The sequence below is a fragment of the Anser anser genome (assembly GCF_964211835.1).
Source record: "Anser anser genome assembly, chromosome: 15".
Taxonomy (NCBI): domain Eukaryota; kingdom Metazoa; phylum Chordata; class Aves; order Anseriformes; family Anatidae; genus Anser; species Anser anser.
Window position 1 is genome coordinate 12,073,895 of NC_139736.1, and position 23,754 is coordinate 12,097,648.

Genomic DNA, 23,754 nt, shown 5'->3' on the forward strand with positions numbered 1-23,754 from the left:
TACAGAAAATACACCTATTCCTGATACAAGTAGGAATGTTTTCTTAAATAAAAAAATGTAAAGGGGACCTCTTCTACCAGAACAGCATTGCACACCAGTCAATTTCTACTGATTTTTGGGTTTGGACATTTGTTCTCTTGGTGACCCATGATACATGAAGAAAGGCAAGCAGAGGAACAAAAGGAAGCAACAGTGCCCAACTTCTGGCCATTTGAGCACCTAAAGCTTAGTCTGCCCCAGAAGTACCAGTATAACTAAAAGACTAATTTCATATGGATTTAGTTACAGCACATTCTCACACAGTTGCTCTCAGGACACTCAAGCACAGTGCACTTAAGTCTGAGAACAATTCCCATTGACACAGCTGAAATACTAAGAGATGCTGCATGGAAGGCAGGCTTTGAGGATCCTTTCACTAGTTTCCCAGTTTTAACTTCATTCCTCTAGTCCTGTTGGCACTGCTCTTTGTAGAGACAAGCCCTTGATTAAGGAAAGGGTATGTTTAGGATAAACAGATTTAAGCCAGTTTCAAAATCAATTTAAATGTGTTCCCAGAGCAGCTTTTCATCCAGCTTTATTAAGCCAAAAAATCTGTTTGGACATAATAAAATGCAGGGAAATCAGGCACACAATGCTCACTGGAGTGAGACTTCTGGCACTGCAGCGCATGAGGGCCAGTTCTAATGCAATTATGGAAATAACAGCACTCCACATTACTGTGATTCTCATTATGGATAAACTGTTCATACTTTGCGAGTCACAGGACTGGCAATCCAAGTTTAATTTTCAAGTTTAATGAACATTATTTACCAACTCCTGAATTCATGCTGACGAGCACTTTTCAGATGGCAGGATATTAGTTCCTGGCCTGAATACTCTCCAAAGTTTTTATTTCAAGGTGCCTCCTGGTCCTGCTACTAGAGGGTCAGAAGTCGTTGTCACTTTCCTCTAGAGGCTCTGGCTTCTTTGCTCGGTGATTGGATTTGCTTGGGGAGATTTCCATGCTGTCATCTTCCACATCCTCTTCCTCCTCTTCATCTTCATCATCATCCAGGTCAATCTCACTATCCCCCGACTCCTCCTGCAGGGAAGCACACAGAGTCCATGACCAGTTCAGCTCTCGGGTGGTGAGGCACCTGTGCCAGCTCAGAAGGGAAGGCTGGTGCTTCTGGCTGACATCAAGCTGCTTCCTCCCCTGCGCTCTGCGCAATCACACGCCTGGGGGCTGCGGGGAAGGCCATTTGTCTGGACTGCTATGGATCCAGGCTTGGACTTGCCCTGGGCAGCAGCAGCAGCTTCTGCAAGAGGTTTCATTCTAGCCCACAGCTCTGGCTGCTGCCTTTTAAAATAACAATAGGCCAGAGCTCAGCTGCCTCTGGGAGCTAAATGCCCACACGGCTCCACCAGCAGCTCTCCACCTTGCTAGACACTGGCTGCTCCGGTCGATTCACAGCAAACATCCTTCCTTGCTTCACGGGGCTGACAAAAATGAACTTCCTGACTTCTACTCAATCTGTGGTACTAAAGGCCTCGCAGAGTGTTTAATTTCAAAGTGATACGTACTGTGAGACCGAAGAATCAAGGCCTAGTGGAAGAAAAACTGCAGAAGAAACCCACCTGTGCCTTGGTGATGATCTTGCGCTTGCCTGGCTGGGCTGGGGCAGATCTCCCCTTGGAGAACCAGAGCAGAAAGAACAGGAGAGGCAGAGCAGGAAAAAAAAAAGTACAAAAACATAAAAGAAAAAAAGAAAGTAACCAGAATGGGAGCAGGAGGGAAGGTGGCAAAGGCAGGTAGAGCTGGGGCATCATGTGCCACATCTGAGAACCGTTTGTTACACTGCAAAGGACACTGAGAATACAACCAAAGTGGGGGAAACTGAGACTAAACTACAAAGCACAAGCAGGTGCCCAGAGACCTGCTCACCAAAAGGAGGCATGCAGGTGGGCCTGCCTGAAACGTGTGCTGCAGGAAAGCAGCTGCCCTGTATGGGAGGGGAGCTAGAAGCAGGGAAAGGCAGAAGAGCTGCCTGGACTGCGTTCACCCCCCCATCCCATGTGGGGCAGCAGTCACCTTCAGTTTGAGTGCTCACCTTGTCTTCCCAGACTCAAGGGCAGCTCTGCCAGATGACGGTCGTGACTGGGTCTCCTCCCGACAGCCCCCAGCTGTGCTGCTGCAGGAGATGCCCTGCTCCACACACAGGAGAAACCCACAAACAAAGGTGGGGTGCCCTGGGCAGGGGGTGCAGGCTCACTGGTACAGCTCAGGGGCTCATCGGATACGGAGGGGAGGGGAGGGAAGGGGAGGGGAGCCACATGAGCAAAGAAATGCTAGAGGCCAGCTCCTGGGGAGGCTGAAGTCTGCTCTCTTCTCAAACCCCTAGCCAGATTAACTCCTAACCAGCCTCACTAGTTTTGTTTCCTGACCTCAGACACAGCAGCCTGCAGGAGTCCCTAGCAAGCTTCTCAGCCCTGATGCCTGCTGAGATGCAGAACTAAGAGGGCAGAGCCCTAAGACAACCGACGTGGCTGCAGCTGAGGCAGTGAGAGGCTTTCCTTTCCACACCTGGTGTGCTAGGGCTGTGCCAACAGGCAGACATGGGAGAAGGCTGTGAACGGGATGTGGTAAAAAACAACACAAGGGAAATCCAAAGGGCGGAGAAATTACAGAGGATGGTTATTCATAGACAAAGCTGGCAAGGACTTGGTAAAGAACAATCAGGCAGCACTGTGACTGAAGTCACAGCATTTTCACCTACAGCACTGGCACTCCTGACCCTACCCAGAAATGGGTCTGAGTGCCAACGGCATAACTCACTCCCCAGAAGGCAACAAACAGCTTTCTCTACATCCCTTCTGGCAGAAACAAACAGCAGAGCACGGTCTGTAAGCTGCTTTCCAGAGAAAAAAGTGAGGACAAACAAGGTGAAGGCAGCTCGTCCCTCTCTAGCAGGGCACTTAACTCCCTTATCACTATGGTGCCTCTGAGTCTCTACAACGACCGCTTAACAGCAGCGTTTTCCCTCTTCTGACCCTACCTGCAGGAGAAATAGCCAGCCCGCAGCTTTGCACCGCTAACCTAGCGGCACCGGACAACCATGGCAAATGGCTTTTGTATCTGGTGGCAAACATCAGGAGTTTCCAACTATCCTTACATCCCGTAGAGGTGAATTCCCCCAGCAGCTTCTCTCTCATTTTAAACTCTCCTTGGGACCCTGGGGCCTGGCGCCCCACCACGGCTCTGGTGGGACACGTCCCTCGCCGGAGGGCTCTGTGGCAGGCAGTGCAGCGCTGCTGGGGATTTGGCTGGGAGGACGGCGGCGCTGACCCTGCCTGTGCCCACGCTCCCGGAGCTCACGTGTTACTGCACACACGGGCTGCTGTGCTCTGTGCCCACCAGAGCTCTGAGATGCAGAAGATGGCCCAAAGCCTCAGACCCCTGGGTCGCAGGGCAGAGCTCTGTACCACTGGAACACCCAACACCTCCGCTCCAGTGCAGAGCTACGGAGCAGCCTGGGCTAGCTCACGGCTGACCACTAACCTCAGCTTCCTGCTCCAAGCCAGTGCTTTGCTGCTTCCCCAGGGTCTGGAGCCTAACTTTTGTGAAGGGATTTCTGAAAGAGCACATTCTTTGTTTCACAGAGGCTTAATTTCCATGTCATGAAGACAGCGAGAGCCAGGCAGTACTGAGAGGACTGATAATGCCCCAGTGGCGCAGGGATGTCTGAACTCCTGGCACGCCTCCTCATCCAGACAGGCAACACGGGGTGAGGTGTCTGCTGGACGGTGAGACAGAAAAGCTCCACACTAGTAAATTAATAGCATGGACTCAAACGTGAGTTCACAGTCATCACAGTTTTTAAGTGTTTGTCCCACTTCCTTACACGGTTTTGGCCTGTGCCAGCTAGCACTCTCCCAAAGTTCCAGCATCACTTGGGGAACAGGACAGCCCCTCTGATCCCTGCTGGCAGCTTGGATACAGGCACCTTTTTGGGATGGCGGGGAGAGCTTACGGTGTGGATGCAAGCCATATCAGAGCAGCTGGCTTCAGGGCCAGAGGCTCTGTCTTACTTCTTTGTACAGATGTAGCCACTTAAGAGTGCCCAGAGGCATAGAAAGATCACCCATATGCCAAAGGCTGAGCAGAGCAGTCAGAACAACTGCCCGCTGTACAAACCTGGGTGTACCTGTTTAGCTACCATCTATTCACCAGGTCAGCCTCAACCAGATGCAAAGCCAGGAGACGGCTTCATCTTCAAGGCAGGGACCTCAAGGGGTACAGCTCGCAGTTCAGCTCCCACCCATCCCATCAGCTGGAGGACTGATGCTTGAGATGCTGCGTGGTAGTACAGGTCGGTGAGAGGGCTCCAGGGAGCATGACTTTGAGCAAATTAGGGGATTCAGATCAACACGTCTAACTCCTATTATGTTGCACTGATCCTTCCTCCCAGCAACCTGCCCCCATGGCTCAGCAAAACAGCATCACTGTAGCCTGTGTGCCGCTATTTACATGCTCTGGGCTGAGGTGAAAGCACAGGGCAACGCGCAGAGACTCTAAGAGCAAAAGAACAACAGGAAAGCATGCGTGTGTGCAGATAAAGGGAGAGCAGTCAGCTGGAGGGAAAGAGGGGAAAAGCAGGCCTGTGGCACGAAGATTGAGCAGATACAAATCTGTGTCTCTAGCTAAGGAGAGAGCTGTCATTCTGAAGCACTGCCAGAGAAGCCCTGCAGGTGCGTGGGACGGTTACTTACTTCTTCCTCTGTGTCTCCACCTTGCATTGTTCCCACGATCCGCGTGCCAGTTCTCCCTGCAGAGCAAAGAGAATCACCATAAAGCCTGGCTCGTGGTTAGCACGGAGGGAGAACGAAAGATGAAGCTCAGGGTTTCCTTTTAGAGAAGCAACCAAATGGCAGCGGGAGGATGAGATCCCAACACATGTAAGGCCATCCCACTTGTTAAGCCTCAGAACTGGAAAGAAGGTGGAGAGGGTGAGGCTGACAGGAATGCCAGTCAAGACTGTGTTCCCAGAGCTACCTGATGCTGCTAGGCCAAGGCATACAAAAGGTTGAAGAAAAGATATGCATGACAAGTGAATCAAGAACTTCATAGCAATGTTTTGACAACTGTTTATACCTTCAGGCAAGGAGAACCCCCAACCACGTAGCTCAATCTATTCGGGTTACTGGAAATCTGTCTGGGAGATGACATGATTATCCCGTACAGATATTCCTCATTGGAAGAAAATCTTACGATATACAAGGTGCTAAATCGCTAACAGAAAGACGTGAAGGTGAAGCCAAACGTAACCCAATCAGAAATATGGCAGGGATTTCTCACTGCAAGAGCAATCAGTTGGTGGCACAGAAGGAGTGGCAGGTCCTCCCTCTCTTCTTGTCTTCGCATCCAGACCACCCGACTGGACGCAGTCCTGCACAAGCTGCTCAAGTTGATGCTGTTTGAGCTGAGGGGTGGGACTAAATGCTCTCAAGAGGTCCCTGCCGACCTAAATGGTTCCGTGAAATTGCGTATTCCTTCTTCCACTTGAGCATACAGAGAACAAATGGCCATCTTTTTCTCCTGGTAAGCCCTCCGGCCCTTAGAGAGGCCACAATGCTCAGACCCTGGCTAACATTCCAGCAGGGACTGACATCTCACAGGAATCCTGGGCAGTGCCAAGGCTCAGGAATCTCCTGCTGAGAGCGGGATGTGCAAGTCTGAAGAGGCAGTGGTTGTAGGGAGTCCACTGAAAAGGGACAAAGCACTCAAGCCTTGCTTTGGTACTTTGGGACACGCAGAGGCCATCTGAAGTGGGAAGATGATAGCATGGTCCTTTTTGCTGAGAAAGGAGGCTGGAAGGGATTGGGAAAGGGTAAAGCAGAGTTGTAACTGGGAAGTTCTGCACATGGGCTGCCTGGCTGAGCCAGCCCTGCTTCCTGCAGCCACTGGAAAACACTCAGCACTGACTGGATGCCTGTTTAACAACCCTGCTGGGGCCATCCCAGTTCTCCATCTCGTGCCATCACTAGTTTTCTCTATGACAGACAGATACGGGATTTTTTCCAAACTAGACAATTTTTTTTTTTTAAGCATGAGAACAACACAACTTTAAAATATATCCTGTCAAACCTCCTTTGCACCTCCCAAAGTACGGAAGACGGGTCCCTCTCACCCCTTTTGCAGGTTGATTTGGGTTAGTTGTAGCAAACAGCTGGCTAACTCATCCAGAAGCCACCAAACAACCCTTGCTGTGTCAAGACAGATAATTTAAAGGATCCTATATCTTCAAATAAAAAGTATTGAGCTGGTTGCTGACAACACAGGCAGCGGAGCTGGAATTATAAGATGATTCCTGGACAGAGCTTTAGATTCTCAAGCTTTACAGACTGATATACATAGGCTTACTACGTGAATTCAGAGGTGATTGCAGCTGACATCTTTAGATGACAACAGAATGACTCTTTTGCTCAGCCAACAAATGGGACCAAGAGTTTAACTGCAATTTTCTTCCATAGAAGATTCAGCATAAAGTGCTAGATAGGGATTTATTACCTCAAAGCAGAAAGCAGCAGAGAGTTCCTAAAATTTACTGATAAGACAAAGTTGAGAGAGATCCTGAAGAGAACCAGACTATCAAACGAGGAGAGCTGATGAAATAGGACAGTTCAAAAATGCCAAGGAAAGAGCCTGGAGAATGCTAACAAAGTCTACAAGATGCTGCTTTTCCACCAGCAGATACAGGAAGAGCGTCTTACTGGCATCTAACTGCTTACAGCTGGAGAAAGAAGAGGACCAGGTACTGCCCCGACTTTGATGCCTACATGGGTTTAAGCTGGGAGGACCTCTTCAAACTAGCGCCTGCGGGATCAGCAGCATTAGATCCCGTGGCACAGCCCTGGGATGCTCATAGAAGACACCACGACATGCAGAGAGCCTGGAGCTTCAGGCTCTGCAATATGCTGTAGTCTAAACAGGAGAGAAGGCAGATTTTCCATGTTACCAGAAGAGCTTCTGTGACAAAGGCAGGAGCCTCATTTTACCGTTCCCGTATTAAACCCCAAGTCTCTGCGTGTGGGAGCAAGAGAAGTGACAGATGGCCGCAGTGAATTTCCTTGCGTGCTGGAGGGGAGGCAGGAAACAGAGGCGTTGCCTGCACGCAACAGGGAGGGCTGGCAGGTACGGGGGTGTTTGGCACTTGAAATTTACTGGGTTCAATTTAGCTGGGCTCAGCTTGCTGCGGCATTAGTGCTGCACCACTCTGGCCACAGAAGCTCACGCAGCTTCCAAGCGGGTGAAAGCCTGTTATGTTTACTTACAGATAATGTGAATTCAGCTGGGACAGGCTGTACAAAGTGATAATTAGGTAAAATGCTAGTAATGAACAGGCTGTAATTCACTGCACCTTTGGATTCAAATCTAATCTCAGTGCATCGCCATGGTTTGTAGCCACTGAGCTTTCAAAGATCAGAAGTGAATGTGCATCCATGATTTTATCCCGTGAGCATTTGCCATTTTTCCTCTGTGTGTGATGCCTGCCATTGTACTGACCTGTGCAGCTGCCTACAATGGATCCACAGGACCAGAATGATTTACATCTTCTTACTCAGCAGTAGGTATATGTTAACCCTGTTCCTGACAACAAGAAGTGACACTTAACCTGAGAGGTTAGGACAACCTACCCCGAGGGGAAGTGAGATTTGCAGCTGAAACATTTTGCCTCCAATTTGGAGATCTACCTTCAGTCTTCCACTCTTAATGCAAATTTCCAGGGTGAGCTCCCTTCCCTCTGGCTTCCCCTCCTTGCACAGGAAATGAGGATAAATCTTTTGCCTGATCTTTCTGATTTGTGCACCCTTTGGGTTCTGCCCTCTTACACGTGTGAGTGTAGCCCTTAGCAGAAGGCCCTGATCTCAGCAGCATTTTCCAGACACTGCCAAAATACAGTGGTTTAACAAGCACGCTACAGTTGCTACTCATACTTCTGTTTCTCACACCACCCATGAAAAGGAAACTTGCTTGGAAGTAAGTCACCTGTCTCAACCCCACCATCTCGGACCTACAGCCCTCCTCCTCCTCCACTAGGTCCAGCGGCCGTAACACAGGCTGAAAGCACAGGGACACACCTCCTCCATCCCTGTAAGCACTTCACTTTGATGACACAATAAGTGCAGCTGGAGATAGCTCTGTTGGGAGAAGATGATGAGATGGAGGGAGGGAACTCTATTTCAAGTTAAGACAAACTCACTTCCATGAATTCCAAACTGCGGACCCTTTTCGGTGTGTCCAAAACCACCTGACTCTTCTTTCCCCAGCTACACAAGCACGTCCAGCAGCTAGCCGCATCAGTAAACCTAAAGATTTTGCAGACTTGTATCTGGAGGATGAGAATTTACAGAGATCCACACAGAAATATGCTAAGATCAGAAGAGCAGCTGTATTGGCTTTCCTCCTCCCCAGATGAGTTTCCTCTGAGCACTGGCAGTCAGACCCAGTGGTTCCCGACACAGCGCCGACTGTTTTTCCCTTCTGCTTGAGCTGAAGAGGCAAGGAAAAAGAGACTAACCCAATTCTCCAAAATCAGTTTGAAGTGTTTGCAATTAGAACTCACATTTCTTTATTAGAAAAGTATGTTCACCCCAGAAGCACAATCACAAGGACCCACAGTACGACATGGATACAAAGCCCCAGTCGGATTAAAACTGCAGTTTGTGGTGTCCTCAAGGAAGGAATTTTTAACATTCATGGAGAATCATACCAGGTTGGCAGAGTCCTCTGAGGTGCTTTGAGAGCAGGTGCATTTGTGAAATTGTTCTCCTCAACTTCATTCCTTATCAAACAGCGGGAGAAGTTGACTCCTGCCCGTGCACAGCCAAATGCCTTTCTGCAAGACCCATTCTTCATGCCTCAGCCTTCTCCCTCTGCCACCACCACAGGACGTGCAAAATCCAGACCCACTTTCACAGACTTTGGATCAAGTCCTGTTTGCAAACACATGCAACGAGAGGCCTGCAAACGCCTGGCTTTGTGAAGAGCTGTCAGGAAGAGAGCAGTCTGACCAGGTCAGAAGGGAGTTTTGTTTCTGTTGCTGTGTATCTCTTGTTAACTGCCAAATAATCAGATGGGGATTTTTCAGAGGAGCTCTGGGGTTACAGACAAGAATCACGAACCTCCAACAGAAGGGAAAAGTAGAGTTTGATGCCCAGCAGAGCTGGTGTCAAGGCTGCTGTTCACCCCGACTCACCTTTCTGTGAGATATATATATATATATATATATGTGTATGTGTGCGCGCGCACGCGTGTGTCTCCTTTCAGTGCAAACATCAAACTCTATTTTCTACTCTGAAATTGTGAGATGTAGAATGCCTGCAAGCCTCACTGAGCATTTGAACTGCAGATTCTTGGTACCTTTGAGAGCTATTGGGACATCGGAGGGACACTGACAGTTTCTTGAGTCTGTGGCTGAAGTCTGCATGTGCGACAGACCCTTGGCAAATCCTTCTTAGTGACACTTTAGTTACCAAGTGTGGCATGACTCTGAACAAGACATTTTCTTCTCTTCATTTATTTCTTTCAAACAACACAAGCTCCAGTGCCTCTGACTGCAGCAGCAGGGAGATCCTGACTGCTGCTTCTGAACACTGGGGAACAGTAAAGTGGGAGACCACATCCTACACTACGCTGCATGCCAGTAGGAGGCAGCTGTCCCTATGGAAGAAGCTGAGGGATCAGGAACAGACTCACACAACATCTGAATGATGTCTAGACAACTGCAGCAGGCTTAGGCATGTTTTTCCTATCAAAACTCATTTTCACAAAAGCAAAGAATGCAACATTTTGAGAAAACCTGTGTTTGTAAAGATAAATGCACTTGTATGTTTCTTGGTCTTGGACTTACAAATGTAATTTCTTTTAGGAACCAGAGAAAAGTGAAGACAGATTAATTATTTAACATACATTTTTAAAAATCAGACATGTGACATCCATAGGAACTCAATGTGAACAAGACATCGAACAAGGAACAGGCAGCTGTTGCACATTCATAATTGAATCCCTCAATTCCCCCTCATATTGATGGCATGCCTATGGTTTCTAGGCACTGAGGAGGTTAGAGGGAAGTAAAGCATTCTAGAAATTCAGTAGCAGAAGCCTGATCATGGTCATGAGCTGTGGAGAGAATTGCCACAAGAGGAGTCTGACCATTTCCTTATGTGAGAACAGATAAGGACTTTCTTGGTTTTCAGCTTGCGTGCTGTAAGGACGGATTAGGAAACAGGACTGTGCAGGCCTGGGAGGATTTCTTGCTGCTCTGGCAAAGCTCCCATTCTCCCTAAAGGACTGAAAATGTGAGGGCTAATTCACCCACTGGAGCCTTGCCCCCAGCATGCAGGGCATCCTCAGCCCTTGCCCCATGCCTGCTAGCCAGCTCCTACTTAATTATCACCAACAAAAGCTTAAGAAGAAAAGTAGGACAGGGAGACTAGACATCACTATCATCTCAAAACACTGAATATCTGCCACAAAAGCATCATTGGCATGCTTTAGGCGTGCTGCTCTGTGCGCAGTGCCTCCCTGAGGTTCATCTGTACGGGACCAGGGATCCCCACATGCCCGACTGCAGCACAGGAACAGCTGGCAATGGCAAGCCAGCCCGTGTCCACGGGGACCTGGGGCCACACTCCCTGCCTGTCCCAAGCTCATCTCTGGTTTGATTGCTGTACATTTGGTTCCACTTCTTTCAGTGAGATATAGCTGGCTTTCTTAACAAAACCCCTCTGTTCTCATCTGCTGTCCTTGCTATGTTAGGCTGCAGCTTTTCACAGGCTAACGTTTTATTCCTTCACTGGCAAGTAGTCTTGCTAACCTGGCTGCCAGGACTTCATTACCACATTGATCCTCTGGGGCAGTTCTGGAAAGGTAAGAGGCTCCAAGAGAGCTGTTCTCACGGTTTCACCATGGACTGATTGTTTAGAAAGTAATATTCAGCATTTGATAAAGCTGTCTAACAATAAAGACCAAATGGAGCTGAAGTTGTTATTGTCTCGACAGCAGAATAGTCTCCATAGTCCTAACAGGACAAAAATGCCCCTCAACGCCAACATCACAAAAGGAAACACAGGAGAGAGAACAACTGGTTAACTGTTTTTTGGGAGCTGAAAGATCCTGGCAGTGGGGAACAGAGGATGATTTACTATATGGGCACAGTCCCATTGTTTTGCAAGCACTAATCACTTCTGTTTCATTCAGTAGCATTTCCACTGCCTGCCTTGTTCCAAGCACAGCGTGTGCCAGTCTGCCATGGCTCGCACAGTCAGCCAGTGCAGCCTCCGGGAAGAGGAGAGATCCTGAATTTGCTCATGATTTCACAATGCGTTTCAGAACTCTGGATGAATGAGTCTGAAAAGATGGATCTGCACATGTAACCACAGCATCACTTCAAAGTCTGCCACTTTTGGTAGTATGGGTAATAAAAAACCACTTTAGTTCAAGGGGAGACCGGACAGGTTCTTAGAATAAAACACCTACCAAGGGTTAGACCAAGTATGTGGAAACCAAAACCAGCTCAGGAAACCCTGATGGAGCTTGAACCAGTTTGAGAATGGGAGAGAACCCCATGGAGGTTCTTGCAGTCATCCCCAGGCATGTTCCATCAGGCAGTTCTGGAAACAGAAGACCAAGCTACATGGACCTTATGCCAGACCTGGCATGGTAACTTCTACCTTCCCAGGATGAAGCTTTGCATATTTCTCCCCAACATCTATACCATCTGCATGTGAACAACCATGCTGCTGCAAAACACTGGTCTATGGCCTGATTCAGGGAAGAGCTTTGTCTGCATTGCAGAGGGCTAAGACCTTGCAACACTGCAAGAATTTCTTTTTCTTTGGCTCTCTGACAAAACAGAATCTTATTTCAAACATCAACACTAACTCACAGTTTGACCTCAGGAAAGTTCAAGCATTTGCTATTTTATTTGTGTAACAGCCTCACTTATCTATTCCCAGGCAGAACAAAAGTGGATGTGAATTTTTATTTACGCTTACAATGTTCAAATTAAAAGATGCAGATGATAAATAAATGTATTCTTTCACGTATAAAAGCAAATGATTAGTGACACGTGAATTTACTACAATAAGCCACATCAAGGAGAAGGCTTGCCTCCAACTGTGTTGACAAAGCTGGCTGTAGTGTCACAAAGCCAACAAGGCAGCATCTGCCAGTTTGGTGACCATCCTTCCAGACATTCATTCTCACCCCCGTGCCTGTTCTCTCCTTGTACAGAAGCACCTCCTGGCTTCCTAAAGCTGGGTTTGCTGTATCAGTGAATCAGAGTGTAAATATCTTGAACTCGATGGAGATACAGGCTCCATAGCCCATTTTAACCTCCTTCTTAGCCCGCCTATTCCTCTTTGTACATGGGGAATAAGGATTTGATTTTCTCTCTGTACCACAGGAGTTGGCAGTCTGTCACGTCTCCCCTAGCCAACACTCTTTTCTCTGCTCCATGGGTGACTAAATCCTATACCTTCAAGTCTTTTAACTGGCTAAAAGAACAAAATCAGGAGCAATATTGTCAAAGCTGCATTTAGTTTGAATTTTACTGCATTTAGACAGACCTGCTGAAACGACCCGAGAGAGAGAGTGTGTTGATTTTCCTCATTTATACCAAGTGGCCTAATAAGAGTGATTATCTCTCCCTATGAATCTTGCCTCTCTAATGGGAAAACACACTAGAATATCTGCCCACCTATTACAGGGGGAGGAAGTCTTCTCTTACAATACTAATAACATGGAAATTAGAGATGTAAAACTGAATCGCAGCAACTGCAGGAACTAACCGCAGTGGACTACTTCTCCTCAGCAGAACAAATATGGCTCAGAAGCACCACTTTGTAAGAAGAATACTTCAAAAGAAAGCAATGGGAATCTCTTGAATTGAGCCAAGGAAAAAAAAGTGGTAATTAACAAAAATGATGTTCTTATTATATTGTCTTAATTATTAAGTACATTTTAAATGCAAACTACCCATGCTGAAGTACACGAATAGATTCTCTCTGCATTTAAGAATGAATGGCCAGTGAGTGCTCAAGCTCAATCTGCTAACGAAGCTGAAGAACCTGACATTAATCTCAGGTCCTGACATTGCCTCCAGCGCTTCAGTTTGCCAGGCTCACGCAGTCAAACACAACCTCACCACTGATGTGACCAAAGGGGCCAATTAACACAAAAAAGAGGCAGACTGAGCTTGTCCTTGAGGCTAGAGCTGCTCCTCACTAAGTGCGCACTCTGGATCAGGCTGGACCTCCTGAAGGAAAGCCTGGCTGGTGTCTTGACATAGTCCAAGCTTTTTTTTTTTTCCTATGTTCTGTACCGATAAGGAATCGGCAGGCCTGAGAGAGCTCATTTTACACCAGAGGCAGAGATATAGCAAGGCTGAGTTTCCTAAACAAAACATTTTTAAGCAACGCCAGCAGTACGCAGAGCCTGCTGTTAATCTCACAGTGTAGATACAGCTAGAGCAACTAGGTGATTTGCCCAGGACGATGAGGAGTAACCTCAGCAAGGCAGAAAAGCAAGCTGATAATTCTTCCCTTAGAAGCCTAAGGATGTTTGTATCCATCTCTGCCAGCAGAGATTGCATGGGAGCACAGTAGGACTGAAGTGCTGGGAGTTACAAAAGGAGAACACAGCCTCACCCCTGGATGAACCATGGAAAAGGCATCTCAGGATCCATTTAAACATACAAGGAGTTGGTTCAGTAGTTCTGTTCATAGCAAGTGAGAGGCAAAAAGAGGACAGAGAGCAAAGGGAGACTTCCAAATTACAGAGACACACAGAGTAAAGATTGGTATGGCCACTGGGTAGTCAGCAAACCACAATCAGAACACGCAAAAGCCAGAGGATAATCGTGTGTCAGAAGTAGTTTACTAAAGACTAGGATGAGACCTACAAGAGCAAAGAAGCCATCTAAGCAGGAAGGCAGAGGAAATATCTCAGGGATTTCAACTGCTTTCGTTAGGTTGGACAAGTTAAGGCTGAGTCTCCAGTAAGTGTAATTAGCAATAAAGTTCATCCTAGAAAAAATCTACTTGCAACAAAATCTACAGCTTTTATAATAAAACTTCTTCCTCCTGAAGCTGATGTTAAGAGCTGACTAACTGCAGCCAGGACCTGTACCGCTGGGTTACAATGCCTGCTGAGAGGGGGCATCACAGACAGGTACAGTCAGCTCTAAAGCTCTAAAAACTGAGTACAAACTTTTCTTTGAGAAACTGCACTGTAAAAATTGTAAGTGAATATTAGGGTATCTGGCACTTTCAAGACTTTCAACTTTTCAAACTTTTCAAGAGTTTTCGACTTTATGAAAAGTTGAAGAAATGGGGATAAAAATGCTTGAATCTTTTTGACTTGAGAACTTTAGCTTCTTACTCTAGTCTCCATTAGAAAGTGGGGAGCAGAACTCTGCTCAGAAAGAAAACACATTTGCAGTCTATACAAGTAACACATTCCAGCAGAAGTAGTGGCACACAATATTATCCACACTGGCACTTCATCCAGAGCCCAGATAGGCTTTTGCTGATGGACAGAATCACTCACAGCTGACAAGAACGTCAGTGAGAAATAACCCGATTTTCTGGTTTCATTTTGCTTGACTGTAAACTGAGCAGAACATTTTTTTTTTCCACCTAAGTGAAACACAGATCCTCAGACCGCTCCTGACCCGGAATCTATAGGAATCGGCAGCCAGGGGCTGAAGTTCCACTCCGCATCAACTGTGCCAGAAGCTGGGGGTCCTCCCCTGAATGAAGTAACTCAGATGTGTCACACCCTTGACTGTGTCAGTGCAGGAGGCTTTACAGACTCACTGAAGGTCCCATTTTGAAGAAGACCCTACAGGAGATAATGTCTACACCTAAAGGGAAATATATGCCTTGCAATGAGAAATCAGATTACTTTTCTAAGGCTTTGCACAAAGCTACTTCTGAATCCGCAAAGTAATGCTAAGAAAGGATTTTTCTCACTTTTTTTTCTTCAGTAAATCCTCCTTAATTTGCTCCCCTGAAAGCGCTGTATTTTCTCCATAAGACACTGTCCTCTTACAGCTCGCGTGAATGGAGCAGTGCCAACGTCCTTGAACAGGGTCTTTTACATTTAAGGTTACTCAGATGCTTTGAGCATGTCCTTTTGAATAAAAGCAACTCAGGAAAGCTGAAGGTACCTTGCACTAGAGCCTCCGTGGCCATGCGCTGCTTCACGATCTGCCCCTCTTCCACTTCACTATCAGAGCCTTCATCCTCTTGAATGTCTGCATCGGAATCATCGTTATCTGGTTAAAACAAAAGCAGAAGATAAACATCACTAAAAACAACGCACAACAGCCCATAATAGCAGTTAGACGGAAGAGATGCTAGCGCTCTCTACCTTTGTTCAAGTCCAAGATTAATTCAAAATGTGTTGGAAACAGGGCACTGTCTCTGCTGACAGGCGCAGGGGAATAGCCAGTTTCCACAGCCTCACTAAGGAAGGCATCTTTCCACACGTAAGTGCCAAAGAAGTTGAGATGAGCAGAGCGTACAATACAAACAATTGTCCTGAGACCACCCTCAGGTCGTACCGTAAAGGCAATGTCCTGAATACACTCTCTGGGTATGAACCGTGTGTCCAGTGAGAAGGTGCTATTTCTGAAACTGATTTCAAAATAAAGATCTTTTAACAGCTTTTGGAAAGTGTGGGCTTATTAATACATCTTAGTCTTTTACTCTGCTGTAAGTAATATCACAAAAAGTCCCCTCAGACTCTTTGCCTTTCATTTAGTCATAGGTTAGAAAAGCACAATGAGACATCTCCAGATAAATGAAAGTTGTTAGAGCTAAACCCAAGATGTCTAGAAAAACAGGACTAGGAAGAGAGCCCAGAGTTCCCAAGATGCAGGAACTTCAAATGTTTTCATAACCTGCCTTTGTTTTCTTCCTCCCACCCAAACTAAAGCTGAATCCCTGACGGAAATCCCCCAGTCACCAAACTGGAATAAACCTAAAGGACCTGTCCTTCGGAGGTTTGAAAGGATGACAAAAACCTTCGAACACATCGAAGCACCTGCAGTGGAAAAGAGGGCAGGCTGTTCTCCAAGTCAGCCATATCGGTCCCATCTGAGTCCAACCTCAAGGTCCACGTGCAAGACCAACCAAACTGATTCTCCTCTGAGCCTCTTCAGAAGCAGTCCAGCTGGGTGCGGGAGTGTGTGAGAAGTTTGGAAGAGGCTCGGCTCCATTTAAGTCTCCTTCTACCCATGAGCTTTTTTTCCCCTCTGTGCATGCAAGACTACTTGTTCAAGCTCCTTGGCTCATGAAGACCAAGCTCTGCCTTCCAGCTTCTGCCCACTCATGATTGTTTAATTCCCTCCCCAACTGAGCCTTCAGCTCCTGGCATCTTACAAACTCCTGTGCTTTATGTAGAGATGAGCCCCCCACAACAGCTGATCCAACAACTCAGGGCTGATGTTCCACCAAGAAGCGCTGCTGCATGGTGGCCGGTCTGCAGGAGCTTAAGGAATCACCAGTGCTACACCAAACCCCACGGGACTGCGAGCTTAGCACTTGGCACAGCAGCAAGAGTTGTCTGTTATTTGCAGAAAGCAGGCAATTCTTTCCCAGGTACATTTAATTACACATGTCTGAGGTGAAAACGGAAATAACTACTTTAATTATGATTAGTAACGAGCTGACACGTCTTTGCAATATTTAATTATCGGACAATATACGATATATTAGACTTTTTTCCATAATCTTTTTCATTGCAATATTAAGTTAATGACAAAACAGCAAGGGATATATTTGATACCCTGGTAAGATTACGAGGCTCCAAGAGCATTAGCTGCAATGTCTGTTTGTGTTGCACCTTCTTCCTCGGCAAGCGATGGAACCACTTACTGCTGTAGGAGCTGAAGACTGTTTCTGTTTACCGATATTCAGGAAAGCCAGGCTTTGTTCAGGCAAACTCCTCGGGAAGACCCATGCGTAGCCTAAATTCAGATTCGTGCTCTGCATGTTGAAGAGTCAGACCACCTCATCTGCAAGGGGTCTCACTGCTACTACTGAAATGCTCTTTTTCATTTTGGACTTCTTTTTTGCGCCTTCTTTGAGCAAGAATTCCTCTCTTGCAGATTTTGTCATGTGCTCCTCCTGTTCCGCGGCACCACCAGCCAGAGCAGAGGATGCTGCTGAGGGCCCTCGTGAGTGCTCTGCCAGACCAGTTCAGTTTCTTCCCCATTAGCACCTTCTCCTTCTCACTCTCCTGAGCATGAGCTGACAGCTGAGACCTGGACTAATGGACCCGGTGCTCTCTGGTGGCAACCCAAAGTGACAAACCCAGTTAACACCACTTTGGGGACAGGACTTAGAGCCTTCACCCTGCAGAGGCAGAGCGATGCGATTCCGCTCAGGGTAGGGGCACTGCTGTAACACACAGGGCTTTAATTTTACATTTCACTTTTCTGGAAACCATTTTTTAAACCATTTGTAGCAACAGACTCTCAGATACAACACGTAAAACATACTTCCCTTCAGACAGAACAGTGGTAAGATGACAAGAAGGACAGAAATGAACCTGCCATCACCCCTCTGCTGTCCGTAGAGGTGCTCTCTCTCTGCTAACCAGCCGTGCTGATGGCTTAACGCTCTCCTGAGCCACGCGAACCCTGCTGCTGCCTGCAGCGCGCTCCTGGGCTCTCCAGCCATTTCTGGCCCATTTCAACTTGCAAAAAAGGAAGACCAGCTCATCATATAATTCCCCCCAGTATCTTTCTGCTGGAATTGGGACTGGCAGTAAGATCCCACGGTGAACAGTGCCTTGGGATAGAATTGATACCTACTGTGGAGAGAGAATCCATGGCTGGAGGGCCTCAAGCTGCTGCTTCAGGAAAGAAAATGGTTTAAACACAGCTTTTTTTCTCTCCCAACCTCTTCTTCCACTCAGTTGCTCTGCCCCTCCTAATGCCCTCTTTCTCACACTGTTACTTTTATCCCTCTCTCCCACTGACCCAGATGTTTTACCTCTCACCTGCCAGTGATGGAGGTGCTCAGTCCATGCGTGGACACCACAGAGAGCCACCGGCCCCCCCAAAAAGCACACCTGGTGCCTCAGCTCCACCTCTCCTCTTTCAAAGTGTGCTCTAACAGTCAAGCCAACAGCAGCTGAAAACATAGTTTTTATTTACACCTTTAAAAATCCTGGATTACTTTTCACTAAAAATGAAGAGAAAAATTCATCAGGTGAGTTCCCGGCATGCAAACACAGTGCGCCATTCTTCCAGCTGAGATGGGACCTTGAAACAAAGCTCGTTATGGATTTTGGCAAGAGTCTGGACTGTCTTTGAACAGCCTGTCTGGAACTGTGCTGCACAGACCCCAGTGTGAAGTTTCACCGGGCTGCTACAGCGAGCACATGCTGAAGGAACAGAAAGGCTGGAGCTGAAATGCAAATTCAGCAACAACCTGTGCCTCTGAGTCTCCTGCCCACCGCCTGGACAGACACCGAGCACTCTTTTCACTCGCAAAAAAATAACTGCGTTGCTCTAACCCAGCGTTCTGTGATGGGCGGCTCAGTGGCTCCTAGCACCGAGCTCTTCAGCCCGAGTTATCGCCCACAGGGCACAACTGTGCAGGGCCAAAATGCCAAGGACACAGAGCAGAGCATGTTGCTAAAAAATTATTTAGGCATGGTGAAAACAAGCTGAGTACAGGTTTTATGGAAGGATGAAATGGCAAACTAGTCTAATGTTGTGTGATCTGACCTACCTAAAGCATTACAGGACTCCTCCACCCTTTATTTCTCATTGTACATGCCCAGGGTGTCTAGTTTCTAGAAAAACATTCTGGATACTCAAAAAAAAGAAAAAAGGTGACAATTCAGAATGTTTCACTTAACACACAGAAAGAAATCACTCGTTGTCGTAGGAGAGGTGACAACCACTAACCGTGTAATACTACACAATAGACATTACAGCACAACAGAAATGACAATACCTCCATTCTGAGCACACAAGGAAAGTTTTTTATGGAGAAAGTGTGGATTTCTCTTAGTATCAATATAAAGCAATGAGAATAATAAAGCATACTACTTCAAATTCCCACATACTCGTACACAAAGTACAGAACACATTCTAATGTAGCTGGATTATGAGACTTGCATGGCTTTACATGAAGGTTATTTAACTTTTAACAATAAACTGCAACTCAGCAATCTACGTGCCCAAATTTAGGCTAATGCTGGCAGCTTACTGAAGCTTAAGGCTGGTATTTTAACAGGCTCCTGTATTTTTACTATGAAAAGGTAATCAAGAGAAACGCTCCATAAACTGCATTTGGCCCACTTCCTCACTGCTGGGATTTACTCTACTGCACAGAGAATATTGGCAAAACATCAGACCACCTGAGAGAGAATATACCGGGATTTTAAACTCTTGCCTTACATTTCAGTATTTCCATTTCATAAAGGTGGGCTTCAGTCAACTAAATTAGTTTCAATTAAACTAGTCCAGCCACAGAAAGTACATCCTGGTTATAGCTGAGAAACAGTGCTCTCAGAAGGTGTGTCATTTGTTCCAAAACACACCTGTTTCCAGAAAAAAAAAGAAAAAGCAGATACCTGGACTGATAGTACGATATCTAAATGATTAAATTTGGGGTAATTTGCAAAGCTTGAAGGAAAACCAGCATGATTTAATAACGTACCAGTGATTTCATTACAGATTTGTTAGTTTGCATAAATATTCAAGTAAATGTATCCAACTGTAAAATAAGAAGGTACTGGGGTGAAGATAATGAGCACAAAGGGCATAGTTTATTGATAAGAATGAATAAATTTAGAATTAGATGTAAGTGTTGCTTCGCACGTTCGATTTCTTAATAAAAATCACTGCTTTGAAAACAGACCCTGGCTGCATGATTACTGTATTCAGCAAGACGCTGATTTTGGTGAAAAATGTCATGAGAAAACCAAGTGGGTAACCAACAGCCACTTGAGCCAAAACAAAATCCACTTGATAAATAGCATTAAATTTTAGAACAGGAAAAAAAAAAAAGGAACGGATTAGGATTTTAACGTTACCAAGGGAGGAAAAATGTTCAGCTCCCACTTGAAAGGCTCAGTTCTACCAAAGCCAAACTCAGAGAAACCAGTCAGATGTACCAGCCTGAACACTGACGTATTTGCAGCTCTGAAAATTTGAATGGAAAGAAATGCTTTGATGTATGCATTTCAGTAGGAAATATCCCGTGTCCTTAGCACAAAACTGAGAGCCTTTGTGTCATCTCAGAAAAAGTCATGTTGGTCTAAGAACTCCCGAGCAAGGTCCGAACACCTATGGTCGTACTGACCTCAGCAGAAAGCACGGATGTTCAGACTTAACATAGGAAAACTGAGCAATACCATGCCCACAAACACCAAGCAGGTGCTGCAGTCAGGTCTAAGTGCACTTTCTCACCTTTTGTCATTTTAAAATGGTCTATTGCTGCACCATCCGATCTCATGTCTTAAACAGTACAGATAACAAACCACTGCCCAGGGAACCCATAGGTCTCTGTCACATGAAATCGTGCAGAATAGTTCTCTATTCAAACTGGGATTCGTAGCCTTGGCACAGAAACGAGTAGCTATTTGGCCCATTTTACAGAGGGGTCATGTTCAGCCACCATAACAAGTTTCTAATGATCTCAGAGGCCAAGAATCCATCGTAGTACTATTATATTAGAACATGAATTTGCAATTATTTAATGAGCAAAACACAAGACAATTGTGGACAAATTCCAAGCATCTCTTACAAGATGGATGGTCTTAGCATGCTACTGGTGAGGGTGCTGAGCATTAGCAATACCATCCAGGCACCCGTGGGGATTACCCAGCAACTCCCTGCTACACTCCAGATGTGACAATTACTGCCACTGGGCTTTTTGTTTATCACCTGTCAGATGTCAGAGCATCAGTTCTGGAGTGGGAAGGATACAAGAGATTCAGTACATCACCAACCTGCAACAGCGCCACGTGATTTGCTATCCAGAGCACAGCATCTATTTGCTCTGTTTAACTGAGCAAGACGCTAGATCTGGGCACATCTTGCTTGCCTGTCAAAAAAAGAGTTAGCTCCGCACGTAGAACTGGCCAAGAAAACGCTTTGGTTGTGTACTGGGCAGAATTCAAGCTGTACAGGAGCATCGATCAATCCTGCTGCTACTGTTGGGACACGAGGTTTGCTGACCACCACCAGAGAGCTGCACATCTCAGAGTGCTGCGTGGCACGGGCGCTTCTTCCTCCTACAGACCAAGCAAGAGCAGCCAGGGCTGGGCTGGCCGACTGCAGCGGCAAGCCAGAGAGTGGCACCTGCACTGAAAAATGCAGTTTTACAGCAAATATTTTTGCAAACTGAAATCAAATGCTAGGCATAGATTTGGCCAAAAGAAATATAGGAAACAGTTTGAAACCTTCTAAGGGTTTATTTTTTTATATTGAAAATACATCTTTTTTTAAAATATGTATATATATTCTGCTTTTAAATTCAAAAAAGAAAGGACGTGTATAAATGAAATAGTCTGTTTAGTCTGAAAAAATGTATTTTAGCTTAGAAAAAAATTCACTAGCTACTTTTTTGCTCAGCAAACACTTTTTTTTCAACAACGGGAGAAGCTGAAAAAATATCCTGAATTTCTACTGTGGTCAGTGACCCTCCTAGCCCTCTCCTCTCGCACCAAACCATTATCAGAGCAACTCTTCACGTATCTACACCTGACAATAGTTCTATCAACAGTTTTCGCAGTGCTCATCCAGCAGTGTCGAATATAATATTTTAAGAGGCACTGTTCCATTACCCACAACTACAGCAAGCCCTGAGTTTCAGGCAATTGGCATTTGTTACTTTGCACCAGCCCTGGATGTGCTACAAAGGCAGCACGCTGTGAAAAAACACCACATCGTATATTGGTTTCTCTAACAGCATCTTATGTGAAATTAGGATTACAAAAATACCAGCAATTTACTTATCACTCTTCACGCACAAAAACCATTTCTGTAGTGCTGCAAGTACTTAACTGCATATATTGTCATCATGCAACTACTGCTGAAAGCCTGATCTGTATCTAGAGTTCAACGTCTTTACATAATTTAAGAACAGTTTTTACCACATAACTTAGTGTTAACTTTTTTTTTTTAAGTGCAGTGGTTTTATGAAGATGTTCTGTGAGAAATGAAAGATGATTTGTGATGTACACTAGAAAAAAAGAAAAAAGAACCAGGCTATTTCTGAATTGCACTAAATGTTGTTGCAAATTTTGTGTATGCATCCTGACATATCCATTGCCTTTTGCCTTTCTGTGTTCTTAACAGACCTGCACAATTCGACCTATGTTTTACAGCCATTCTTCATAATAAATATCATTTAGGTTTCTTCACTATTAGTTCAGCCTGAAAGGAAACCGAGAGCCGTCCAGAATTCCTGCAACTTCTGCTGCAGAGAAATTAACTGTTAATTTGCAGCCCTTCTTACCAAATTAGCAGTGGATAAGGTCAAAGGATTCAGACAATAAAAGAACTGCATCGATTACAAAGGTATGCAAAGGTGAGAGTGCTTACAGGGGCAGAGTGAGTGCTGACTTTTATCAGTTAATGGTAACAAATTTATCACCTGATTCCAGCCTATGCTGTTCCAAGAGCCTCATTAAGTGCTTTGCAGCTCTCAGGGGCAAAGTGTAATGAGATTTAGAGCACCTTCCTTTTCCCTCGCAGGAGGCACTGGCCCCGAGCTGCCTCTGTGCAGGCAGACCACGAACCTGTCCCAAGGGAGCTCACGGGAAGGTTCAGCCTTAGGAGACGGGGACCCAGGCCAGGCTGCCTGCCTCTGAGCGGAGCTGCAGGGGAACGAAGCTCAGACGTATTTGTTGCCCTAACGGCCCAGACAGCAAGGTCCTGAGGTTTTTTGGCAAGCTGAAGACGGAAAACAACTTCATGATAAAAGCACTTGGACTGTGTGTGCGCGTGTGTGTATTACTTAAAAATGCAAGTGGAATAAACAAGTGATTTTTTTCTCCTAAAACCTGCTTCAGAAAAATCTTTCTAATGGGGAAGAAAAGCCTTTCTTTAATCTTCCTCGCGCCTGTCTCACTAAAAGGCAGGTCCTGTCTCTGAAGGAGGACACAGCATGCAGAACCTCAGCACATCGGTAAAACAAGGTCTAAGTGCTCGTGCCCGTTAGGTTTTACACCAGTTCCCCACAATCCACATGACGCTTGCAGTAGCTGTTGATAAAATCACGGAGTGCCAGGCCAAGGCTGCAGGGCTCTTGGGAACCCTCAACTGCCGAAGCTCCATCCCTTACCGTCCTTTCTATTTCTAGTGTGAATTTCACTAATAACCTCTTTGGGGCAGGCAAAGCTGTTCAGTGATGCTGCACCGATTCTGCTGCTGCTTCTGTTTCCTCTTGTGCAAGATATATCCTTGACTTGCGACTAGGATCCTAGGGTTAACTTCACCCCTAACAGGGCACTACGAGATACCAACTTCTTCCTTCTTTCCTCCAAGTAAATTTCTTAGTTACAAGATGCCTTTTATACAATTCAAAACAAACAGTGAGAGGAGAAAGCGGGGTCTGGTCTAAGAGGAAAGCACAACTTGGTACCTGATCATTTCACGTTAGCAAACTGTGATCTCAGCCAGTTTTACAGCATTCAATAAATTAACCTCACAGCACCCAGTAACAAAGCTGTGCTCCGTG

General features: G+C 46.0%; 1 protein-coding gene across 18 annotated transcripts in view; it reads right to left on the bottom strand.

Moving 5' to 3' along the window:
- Nucleotides 1-557: 557 nt before the first annotated feature.
- The window catches only part of CLUAP1 (clusterin associated protein 1), a 75,211-nt gene continuing 52,014 nt past the window's right edge, over nucleotides 558-23,754 (bottom strand). For 11 of the 18 annotated variants that reach the window (XR_014572896.1, XM_083800946.1, XM_083800936.1 and 8 more), the window contains 4 exons: nucleotides 15,213-15,320; nucleotides 4,750-4,805; nucleotides 1,618-1,671; nucleotides 558-1,081 (listed from right to left, as the gene is read on the bottom strand). Coding sequence is in view for 16 of the 18 variants with exons in the window: in XM_083800946.1 (XP_083657072.1) it covers nucleotides 926-1,081; nucleotides 1,618-1,671; nucleotides 4,750-4,805; nucleotides 15,213-15,320 (374 nt within the window). In the remaining 2 variants the exon portion in view is untranslated. The other 7 variants (XR_014572895.1, XM_083800951.1, XM_083800949.1 and 4 more) reach the window with 5 other exon arrangements.